At 40.0% G+C, this 12,150-nt stretch overlaps 2 protein-coding genes across 2 annotated transcripts in view; one reads left to right on the top strand and one right to left on the bottom strand.

Moving 5' to 3' along the window:
* The window catches only part of plxdc2b (plexin domain containing 2b), an 86,058-nt gene extending 77,525 nt beyond the window's left edge, over positions 1-8,533 (top strand). Inside the window, exons 12-14 of the mRNA XM_072378810.1 lie at positions 2,333-2,371; positions 6,596-6,762; positions 8,249-8,533. Coding sequence (XP_072234911.1) covers positions 2,333-2,371; positions 6,596-6,762; positions 8,249-8,368 — 326 coding nt within the window. The 3' untranslated portion in view covers positions 8,369-8,533. The remainder of the gene's footprint in view (positions 1-2,332; positions 2,372-6,595; positions 6,763-8,248) is intronic.
* The window catches only part of gimap4 (GTPase IMAP family member 4), a 222,830-nt gene that overhangs the window by 201,437 nt on the left and 9,243 nt on the right, over positions 1-12,150 (bottom strand). The gene's annotated exons all lie outside the window — the stretch shown is intronic.

Genomic DNA, 12,150 nt, shown 5'->3' with positions numbered 1-12,150 from the left:
CTGATATCACTCAAACCTTATGAACGATTTGGTTTGATGGGGGAAAAGTTTGCTCTTGTCATGGCTCCTCTTTTGAGCAGCTTTTAGCTTCACCTCACCATTTACTTCTTATTTTCCAAACTGAGAGCTCTCTGCTGTTTACGAGTTATTAGTACTACACACTGCCCCCTTTTAAATGACAATAAAATGGCCCTGTAATTCAGCTTTGTAGCATTCAGGAATAATATACAATACTTCTGAAGTTGTTAATTTTTGTTTTTTACCAACAAACTTAACTTTTTTATTTTTGACATTACTAGATGGTAGCTAAAAGCAAAAGGAGATGGAATGAGGGCTCAGAAGTATTTTAAATATTGATGTGGCTCAGGACAATGTAAAGTTTTCTCTGCAGTAACTATTGACTCCTCCAAGATCAAGGCTTTGAACTTTTATGCCTTAGAAGTTAAAAATTAATGGTGATCAATAGTTGTTCCACACAAAATATTTACTGACAAGTTTAATTTTTTACAGTTATTGAGCTGTTGGTATTGGCTTTGTAACAACTGAGTCCTTTCTCGACAACTTGAGAAACTCTTGTGGTATGGAAGTATCTTTGCTGTAAGTCCATTTCTCTTTGATGCCATTTCTCCTCAGTTGTTGAGGGTTTATTTAAGGCTCCATTCAGTCAGATGTGTTATACACTACTTAATTGCCTTTGCTATCTGTCAGAGATTGACTTTTTCTGCATCGCGCCCCCATTAATCATCTTTGTGTGGCTAAGCTTTAATTGACAGGCCATCGCAGCTGGGGTGCTCGATGGGCTGCTGTGTGAAAACTGTCCAGCTGTGAGGGAAAACACAGCGAGGAGTGCTACAGTACAGATCAAAACAGGGTTTGACGAGAAGACTAACGGGGGACTAAAATGTGTGGTCTTTATGTGTGTGTGACGGTATCTGTGTGTATTCGACCGCAGGAGGTCATGAGGTTGTGCTGTGGTATTTGAATTTGTTATGGTTGAGTATTTGACATGTACAGCAGATCAGTTTCCCCGACGATCACCTGTCTCTTCAGCTGCAGGGGTCAGAGGTCAGGTTGGAGTGCAAATTGGGTGGCTCAGGCACATGCTGGAGACATGCAGCTTTATGAGAAAGTGAGCGAAAGGAAGAGAAGCAACAGGAGAGGAAAAATATGTGCGGGAGGAAGTATTTTTGTGTATGAAAGGTGGGAACATCTTGTCTTGATATTTTTGTCTTCATATAGTGGGACCATCTCAAAAGTGCACACCAAAGAGCCAAGTTCATATAAACTTCTTCAAATTCAACTTAATGTGGTCTTTAAAACGCTTAAAATAACCTTTATTTTCTGTATAATTTTTATTTTCTGTATAATTTAAGAAATTCTGGCTAAAATAAATGAATAAATGACTAAAAAAAAATGTATTTTACAGAAATTGTATGTTATCAAGCATGTATTCCAGTCCAGTATATGTGTTTCTCTGAGGTTCATAGCTTTAGGGTAGAAACTGCAAAGACATGCTTACCTTAACATTTCCTTCCAGGAGACGCTGACGATGCCACTTTCTACGTTATTATTGTTCTACTCTTTAATATTTATTTTTTTCTTGAAGAGCTGCTACCTTCACTGCTTTAGGTTTTCAGTGTTTACAATCCTTGCATCTGTTGGCAGATACGCTGGCCTGATTTGCCAGTTGCGCCTCAGAATCACTGTATTTCATGACCTAAACGAATTAAATTGTCAAATTAACACAGACACGCATGGTGCTTTTGCTTTGCGCCTGCAATGGCTTTCATCCCCCCCAACAAAGAAAATAATCCATATTCATGACCCTCACTCTAGTATGGGATCAACTTGGAGTAAATGTTATGCTGCCTCCCACAAAGCAACATCTTTTTTAATGATTCACTTCAGACACTAAACTTTTTCTGCATTCTCTCTTTTTGAAAACGGAAATATGAAGTCCTTTTGAATGAAGTCATTCAGAGAAATGTATCTGGTTGAAAATGTGCCAAATTTGCATAATGTGAATCCTATGATGCGTGTAACTGTCTGCTACCCCGGGAGGAGAAGTGGGTCATGCAGCATTTCCATATTTCACATGTATGGTTTACCCCAGAATGATTTTATGTGTTGAATTATGGATGCTTACCCATTATATTCAAGGCATTCATTTTTAACGAGTATAGTAAAGGAAGATGGTTCACTAATGAATGAAGCTTAATCTCATTTGGGACCTGCAGGGAGGTGTTTATATTGTAATAGCATTAAAAACAAACTACAAAGAGAAATGCTAATTACTGTGTCTGACTCTTCATTGTTATTTGTCTCCCGACAGATGATACCAAGATTGCGCTTCATCTCAGAGACAACCAGGGTAAGTCTCTTGTCTTCCACTGCTGTGGCATCTACGAACTGTTCTTTCTGCAGCTCTGTTTATTTCCCTTTTTTCCTCCTGGCTTGAGGTGTTGGTTCCGGATTGCTTTTTTATCTTGTTGGCTTCATTAGCTGATAAACTTTACCCAGCAAGTGACCGTGATGTTCAACTGTAGTCAGTGGTTTGCACTGATCGATTACTGCGTCTGGGCTGTTGTGAGAGAAAGCAACCTTCTGTCCAGCAACTTTTTGTTGCTTTGATTACAGATGAATAAAATATAATGCCATTCTGGTGTTTAAAACAAAAAAAAAAAACTGACCAGAATGAGAAACGATGGTAAAAGAAGTGGGTCAACACCTCCTGTCTTTGTGTGATGACAGCGTTTGTACTTTAATGCTGCAGCGGTTCCTCGGGGGATAGGACCCAAGAACAGGACCCCACAGCAGATGAAATCTCCAAAGGAAGATTAGCAGACAGGCTAATGTATAGGAAGGCAGTCTGTGATACAGACAAAAGTCCCTAAGTAAGAGGGAAACACAAATGACAAAATATCTAAATAACCGGGAACTCTAGGATTACTGTGCAAAACAAGAAAGTGACTAGAAAGCGTGACTTGACTAAAAAGACAATCTAGTAGTGAATGCAGAGCACAAAGAAGTACACATGACAGAATCTAAAATCACTTTTAAACTGCTTTTTGGTTTTTATACATTTTCATTAGCAGTTCTATACTTCAGTGAACTTAAGAAAGAAATTAGCTAAAGTTACTCGGAATTACTTTTATATTTACAATGTTTACAGGTGAGAACTACATATTACAGTCTCAATAATATTATACAATTATATCCTAATCCCGTTATTAGGATAGAGCATTATCCCCCCTGGGGGGTTATCAGCTTGATGAAAATAATTGCCACAAAAGAAGAAACAAAGAACCCCCCCCCCAAAAAAAGAAAAAGACTTCGCCAGCAGGTTATAATGTGAACAAAACACTTAATTTTTTACAGAACTTTATTGCTTTTAGTTTCCTTTAGTTGCGAAATATCCAAAACTCTTGAAATGACTTTGAACTCTTTTAGTTTGCAGACATAGCTTCTCAAATGTTTAATTTCCTGCTTGAGAGAAATTGGAAATCTGTAACTTCGATCACACTTTTCATTTCACAAACGCTGCACGTCTACCGTCGGTCGAGCACTCTCGAGGTGGCGCCTGTCGCCGTGATGATATCTCTGCTTTATTTATTTTTTTACGCATCTAACCCTTTATCACCACATACCTGACTGTAATGCCATTCGAGGTGAAATGCAGCTGTGAGCAAGGCACAGGGACTCTTGCCTGTGGCAGGAAATGTTAAGGTGATTAAAGAAGGAGCAAACCTCTTCTCAGGAGCCGCCTCTCAACAAGCACTGAATTATAGGTCGGCTCAGTTTGTTAGTTTTCTAAAACCCATTAGCCAAGTGGGAGTACAGTTGTACTCCTTTGTTGGAGCCAAGGCGCTATTATGGAGCTGAAAAAGTACAGATTGGCTGGGTTTCTGCTGCTGTCATTTGTCCTCTAATGTATTCCATTGCCATTGCAGAGCTCTGTTGTCCATTAGTGCTCATTCTGTCTCCTCAGACAGGACAAAGCTGATGAGGACTGACTTCAATCTGCTAAAGATGTTCCACATCTCTGTGCCCTGGTCTGTTCTGTATTGTTGCTAAGATGAACAGGCTCAGCGTTACAGATAAAATGTCTCTGAGGGTTGCTTTTTGAAATGTGTTAGGTTAAAGAATACCAGCTACACAGTTAAAAAAAAAAAAATAAAAAAAAAAAACCTGATCATTCAGATATTTTTTTATTTATAGATTTTCCTTTTACATTTCTTTTTTTGTTTGTGCACATTTTAAACTCTAGCTGAAAGCTAATAAGGCCATAAATGTTTTTTGAGGTATTATACTCATATTTTCTATGTTTACAGCTGGTCATCAAGTTTTATTCTACAAAATCTGAGCCAAATTGTGTCAAATCATCAGCCCTCCACCACCGTGCTTGACAGCTGGTGTGAGGTGTTTGTGCTGATATGCTGTGTTTGGTTTCCTCCAAACGTGCTGCTGTGCATTATGACCAAACATCTCTACTTTGGTCTGGTCTGTCCAAAGGACATTGTTCCAGAAGTCTTGTGCTTTGTTCAGATGCAGCTTTGCAAACCTAAGCTGTGCTGCCATGTTCTTTTTAAAGAGAAGAGGCTTTCTCCTGCAACCCTTCCAAACAAGCCACATTCGTTCAGTCCTTTTCTAATTGTACTGTCATGAATTTTAACATTTAACATGCTAACTGAGGCCTATAGAGTCTGAGATGTAGCTCTTGGGTTTTTGACCTTGGGGTGAACTTGCTGGGACGTCCACTCCTGGGAAGATGTGTAATATGTCATGTGTTGTTGTTCATCTTAGGTTGTATTTACATTATTTTTAGATTTGAACAACGCCAGATTATTTTTCATTGTGTCCTGATATGTACAACCATATACCTGGAGCAGGGTGTATTGTCTTTTTCACATAACTGTGTATATTTTGATTCTCATGGTTCTGCTGTCATATTGGTTGAGACTCCAAATTAAACTGTCAGTGTCAGAGTGCTGGGCTCCTGCAAAGGTCTGGACTGAACTGTCTCTGCTTCCCTCCTGCTCATTACTCAACATTCCCACACGCCCTCTACTAACCATCCAACACGGCAGACCAGCAGCCTGTCGCAGCAAGAGATGGCTCTTAGATTGTTTCATTATGATGAATAAACTGAGAAAAATGGCTTTCTGGGTAAAGCAGAACAGCCTGGGTGTGTATTTGATTGGAAGTTGGACAGCGAGTAAATCTCTGCACTTATTAGGTTTAAAATGAAAATTGTCTGATTATGTCTGAAGGCAATCTGTTGTCTTTGTTTTAGCATATGAATATGTTATCCGTGTCATGCTTTTTTTGTCATTTCTTTTTTAAGCATTTCTAACTGTGTGCACATACAGTAATATCTATGCTAAGTTAAAGCACCACACAGTCGCAGGGACTGCCCTCACACTCTGGACAGGTTTGATTACCGCCCGGTGATTCTGTGGGCTTGAAATCAATGAGACAGTGAGCCAGGCAGTGTTGCCTACAGCTGCTAATTAAGGCAGGGAGGAGTCAGGGGAGAGATTGTCGGGGGGTCAAAGAGGATGAAATCCACAGCTATGTGAATATTTGTGCTGTAAATCTGTGAGGGAAAAGCTGCGATATGAAGGCAGAATCTTTTCTATTGGCTTTATGGTCAAATTTTCTCCCAGCTTCAGTCAGTTTTTCCCCTGATGGGATGTGGTGATGTTGCTCTCACTCTGAAGTCTCTGCCTGGCTTATCAGTCTTAGGTAAAATCTTTCTTCTGAAGCTGTGCCCCCAAAGATGAAAATCCAGATTCCTGGAAAGTTCACAGGATGCCGTTATCATATTCAAAAGATCTCTCAGAGCACCTGCTTGGTCATGTTCGGATATGAATCTGATGAGGCTCTTGACAGACAGGGGATGACTTCCAAGGCTTGCAGAAGGAAAACTTATTATGTTGCTACTGCATACAGTCTAATCAGTTTGCAGTGTCACGTTTGAAGGCTACAATAGACTATTAGCAGCTATAGACCTGCTTGCTACTTCTATCAGGACCATACACTGCTAACCTTGGTGTAGGATTACCTCTTACTTGTACATATAAGAGAGAACTGCTCATGAATACCCAAGCAGACTTCAGAACAACTGTGCCACAAAGTGCTTAACACCCAATGTTATTGTGAATCTTGAATTCACCCTTAGTGCAAGAAAACATCTGCTCAAGGACGAAAGAAAAACCTTTAGATCAGATGAAAACGACTTATTTTCAAATGTAAGGAGAGATCATCTGTGGAAGTGTAACTGTTGGAAAAAAAATTGTATTTCCAGGTGGTCAATATGTTGATAATCTGAATTTAAAGGAGACTGCTACATGCAGGAAATGTGTGTTTTGATGAATGGTGAGTGCCCCCTGCTGCTCAACAACAGAACTGCAATAAAAGAAGAAAAACGGCAGATTTAATTCGTTTTTATCTAAAATACCACAGCAGTTTAAAGAGATAAAGATGTGGCAATCAAACCAGTGACCACATCAGTACTTGACACTGATTTAGAACAAGCATGCTTGTATTTCGTCATAAAAGGCTGTAACAGTGTTGTCTTTGTTTTGTTTTCCAGTGATGCCAGCCGACAGTGCTGTTGACAGGATGTCAGGCACGCATCCTCTGCACACTGGTCTGATCCTTGGCATCCTGCTGGTGATGCTCATCATGATTGCCGGCGTGCTGATCACCGTCTACATGTACCATCACCCAACCTCAGCGGCAAGCCTCTTCCTCATCGAGGTGAGCAGCAGCACACACATCTGCCGCGAGGCCTGCTGATTTCATAGTACATGTTTTGGATGTTCATTTTTTTTCTTTTCTGCATTTGGAAACCAAATCCTCAGTAACATAATTTTTTTTGTTGGGTGGAAAATATGTTCACGGTTTCCATCTGAGAACCAAACCAGACCAACGTTTAAAATGTTCTCAAAGACCAAAGTCATTTCTCAAAAAATGCAGACAACCACGGCTTGCCAGAATCTGATGATTAAGTTAGGAATGTGTATAAACCATCCAGTTTTAGGGAGATTTGCCATTTGTCTCAAGCCTTCAGACATTCCTGTGTAATGGTAAGAAAACGTGTCTGAACTGGTGTATAAAAATGCTGAGCTCAGTGCTTTTTACTCCACTGACTCAGATATGCTTTGATTGTCAGAAGGAGATGATGAAACGGGTGCACAGTGTGTTAATGAATTAATGTGAATTCACTGTGGAGCTGACGTTTAAACATTTTATAAAAGCAAATGACAAGTTCTAACAGTATAATGAGGTCACATCACTCTTTTGAACCCCTGATGAAGATTGTTTGCCAAAATGAAGCCAGACCTCGACGCTCTGTCTGTTAAACCCAGAGTTGGTCACGTACTGTTGTTATAAAAGGAGAAGGTTGCAGAAACTTAACATTTTTATTGTGTCAGTGAATTCAACGAAAAGCATAATATCATATAGATCCATCCGGCATCATCATCAGGTCAAAAGACTGATAAAGGTCACAGTGGGTGGGTTTTTTGTTCAATTTTTCCAACAAAGGTGGAAATCTTTAAAAACAAATAGGTCTTCTCCTAAAATTCCTAAAAGGTGAGGTAATCATTTGGGACCATTTTCATCTGGATTAATGCCAACTGGGTCTCTGAGGGGTGGCGAAATCACTTGAGAGGAGCCACATCATGTCTGACAATATGACACGAATAGATTCTGCTAATAAAATGTTGCGTTTTTCTACGATGTGCTTTTGGCCTTGTGTGTGTTTGTTGAGTAGTTTATAGTTGTCAAGGCTGACTGTTCAAACTGGGACTAAATTACTCAACGAAATTTGTGGCATTGTGTTTGAGAAAATGGGACTGAATAAACTAAACTTCCAATCTTTGGCTGGAAGGACGCTTTGGGCTCTTCTGTTTTAACCAAATGGAATTTTTTTAGGGACTAATTTCAGTGGCAGTTTAATACACATTTGGCACCCAAGTGAGGTGAGTTTTAATTGCTTTTGGACAACAATGGAATAGAATTTTATCAATCTTCATACAGACAGTCCGACGTCTGTCCAAAACAAAGCCATGTAGAATATCACTGTGGCTATTGTAAGGCTTCACAAACTTCTGTTTGTGTGTCTTTGATCAGTGTCCTTTGGCTTCACACTGCAGAGCTTAGTCACACTCTACACAGCCTCTGTGACCTCTGACCTTTATCTTAAACCCTTACACTTGTCCTTTCCTACCCTCCCCTGCAGAGACGCCCAAGCAGGTGGCCAGCCATGAAGTTTCGCCGGGGATCGGGTCACCCAGCTTATGCGGAGGTGGAGCCAGTGGGCCAGGAGAAGGAGGGCTTCATAGAGTCTGAGCAGTGCTGAGGGAGGAGGGGGCGTCCACATCCCTGCCAAGCCCCTCTGACTCCGCAGAGACCTCTCATCAGGAACCTCCAGAATCATCTTATCGGTGGAGGAGCTCAGCGTACACAATGATGCGGCCCATTTAGCGCTAGATGAAACTGAATACTGCAGCCAGTGACACGAGGGAGGGGGAGGGGGAGAGGGAGAGGGGGAGGGGGGACCCTGAAAACTGATCCCAGACAAAACCCACTGATCAGCTCCTGTTGGCGAGGAACTGACCTACCAGGGACAGAAGGAGGGAACACCATTGACATCATGGATTCAGCCGGCATTCATTATGAGTTTGTACGGCTGCTATCATGTTCCCATAGAGGGGTTGTACAGCCTGGCTGCCTCATAAAGGGTGACTTATACAAAATATATTTTCAGAACCAATACAGAGTATGTGAACAGAGATTTTCACTTTATTGTTGGTGGGGCTATACAGAACAGGCCTTCCTATATCCATCAGGTTTCTGCTTGTTTTCCTTTCTTTCATTACGTTGGTTCACAGGGGTTGGCACATTTGTCTCTACAGGCCGACGGTATTGCTTTTCAATACCATAGCAGGCATAATTGACTTTTCCACAGTTGGGCTGCAGCTGTGCAACAATGACGTGAGCAGAACTCCTGTCACTGCGATCCATCGCAGCTCGGAGAAACGCTCTGAACATTCAGCATCGGCCTTGAATCAGTTTGATGTTAGGGGCGTTAAATTTTCTGAAAAAGAGCTGTAAGATTTATGATTTTGTCTTACTTTTTAAGGGGTGATGGGAACACTCTTTCCTTGTTTTTGTTTTTCATTCCTGCCGTGCCATTTTGTCCCCGACCGAGTTTGCACAATTTTTTTTTTTCTTCCTTCATTTGACATGTGGTACTAATGCAAAATTACAAGACAGGCGCTTGTGAGTGTGAATATATTTTCTGAAGTGTAAGTGATTCATGTGTGTGAGTACAGAGGGGGAGTTTACAGTGGTGATGGGACATCCACCTGCTTTATGGGTGCATATGATGTAAGCTGGCTCTGCACAGCTGACTGGCGTCTGCATTCAGTTTGTGTGAGTCAGAAAACACACTGGTCTGATTGGAGTTTTTATTGACTTTACAGTGTGGTTTCCTTTTCCTGTCATGTAGCCAGGCATAACCAGTGTGTGTGTCCAAGTTTTACCTGTTGGTTCATCATGTCAGCACAAGTATGTATATACCAAGGCCAAAACATTTGCAGATTCAGGTAACTCATGGCAAACACTTGTATCATAGCTGTGACAGTACTGAGAAACTTTTTATTTTTTATGAGTGGCCTTTTTTTCTCTACCTTTTTACTTAAATGTGAATACTGTTCCATTTCATCGCTGTCACAGATCAATACACAATCCAAACTCTCATTTCTACTGTTCAAATATATCAAGACGAGATCATGTTTTTTACACCAATGATTGACTCATTGCGGGAAGCTCAAGATCAATATCCTGGAAATCCTACTGAAGAATAAAAAGTGCAATATTACATCTCTTCGGTACACAGAAAAAGCATAAAAATAGCAAACATTTTATTTTTATTATCACATTCAGACCAAAGACTAATCAGCATGTGCGTTGGTTATATTTTCAAATATGTACCTCAACTCCGCCCCCCCCAACCTCCATGCTTCACAACCCAGCCACCATAAGAGGTGGTTGAAGTAATTTACACTTATAGTAGTGTCTGCTATTTCAACTGTCTAGCTGTCACTGATATAGTGAAAGAGTAATCTTATAATACATCGGCGATAACAGCTGACCAACCTACATAAACCAGTGATTAGGGAATGTTGTCTTTTGTAGCCTTCACTTCAATAAATGAAAGAGCTGATACCCAACTTAAACTGTATATTAAGCAGAGCAACTGCTATAACGTTAGCTGCCACTCTTAGCATACCTGGCTAACAAACTTTCTAACTACAGCAAGGTTCGTCATCAGCTAGCAGCACCGCAGTTTATTAGTTTTATAGATTTATATGCAGCTTTAACCTGTTAACGACAAATGTTACAATTGTATTGAAGCCATCCTGCAGAGTTTTCACTCTAAACTAACTTTAGCCATTCTTTGACGTATTTAGGGATGTTTAATCACCAAAAGCCCTAACCCAGTAACACATGAAATAGTGCTATATTGACTTATCAAGCTAATCAGTGCTCTAAATGTGATTCATGCTGTGTTTCAAGAAAGTTGTACAAAAGTGCTTGGAATTGTTTTTAATTCATACTACACAAATGTAACCATTTGGATGAAAATATATTATGCTATAGTCCTCTAAATGTTGAAGATTTTTTTAAAACTTTCTATGTCTGTTTCTAAATAAAATAATGGAGGTTTCAGCCAGCCAATCCATGCAGAGTAAAAGGTGTCAAAATCATGCGGCAGACAGAATAATATTCATCCAGATGGTTAAAGGAAGAACTTTTGAAAAGCTTTTTCTTTTTACAGGGGAACTGTTGTTCTTCTCCTCATTTACTGTCAAAATGATATACAGTATGATATTAGATGTTTCCATTAAACATGGCTGAAATTTCAAATAATAAGGCTAACATATATAAATGTTTATCCTGTGTATCAAATGCACCTTCTAATCCAATTTTTTTTTTCTACTTTCATGTCAAGTTGAAATCAGCTAGTTATAGATTTCTTTGCAGAGTCAGCTGCTGCAGGTCGCACACACACTAAGTTTAGTTAGTACAGCTCAGCTCGAGGTGCTGACCCTGAGCAGGCTTCCAGAAGCTGGCCAATCAGGAGAAAGTGGGCATATAGGGAGGTGGGCCTTAAAGAGACACAAGGTGTTGGCCAGTTTGGTTGTTTCAGAAGAGTAAGTATTTTACTTCTGTGACCAGAAGTACACAAAGTACAACTGATGGTTGGTTCATTCTCGTACTAAAAGCTTTTGTAATGTCAGAAGGTTAGAAAGATACCCAAATCACAAGAGCCCTGTTCTATAACAAGTTAATGGGAAAGGCATTTTAACCATTTAATCAAACTAACAATAGCTAATCAGGTATACCAAATAAAAGCGACACTTTCAACAAATGAAAGCATCTATCATTGCTGTCTAACATTACCTTATGATGTGATTCCAGAGTAATAACAGCAATGAATGGGGCGGGGTTAGCAAACGGCTAATTGGTTCCTCTTGTTGCATATTGTAATTTTCTAAATAATACTACACCCAAATGCACACTTACACATACATACTCACCCTAATTCATAAATACATTGATATAGTCTCATACGGTGTCAACCACTGAGTAAGACCCCCACTTAAATCAACTAATTACTCATTTTTCAGAGCAGTGTTTAAAATGTGTGTACAAGAGAGGTTTAAAAGGTTTAATTTACCAAGTCAGTGATTTTTTTCCATGCCCATGAATATATTTTCATACGGTTGTAAGGATGATTCTGAACAAACATCTGCTTGTTTACACTGGCACCTGAACCTGCAAGTGTTTTTGTAACCATCGACAAAAAGCAGTTAGAAAGCGTTGGTTGAATTTGCTTTTTTTTTTTCAACACATTTTTCTTCTTTTAACACACATAAGCAAGCTGCAACACTCTGATCGCAGAAACAAGAGGTTGTCTTGCAGCAAAGTCTTCACTCCTCTGGCTGGACTTGACCGATGGCTTTCACTCCCACTTTTCATGGCAACGTGCTATTTTAGAAAGCGGCAGAGTGGTGCTGTTGAGACCAGTTGCCGATGCTGTGTGCTGCTCTTTTACCGTCTCGTGATTTAAAT

The sequence above is a fragment of the Leuresthes tenuis genome, unplaced genomic scaffold (assembly GCF_036924035.1).
Source record: "Leuresthes tenuis unplaced genomic scaffold, fLeuTen1.0.hap1 SCAF_24, whole genome shotgun sequence".
Taxonomy (NCBI): Eukaryota; Metazoa; Chordata; class Actinopteri; order Atheriniformes; family Atherinopsidae; genus Leuresthes; species Leuresthes tenuis.
This window is presented reverse-complemented; position numbering and strand designations above follow the sequence as displayed.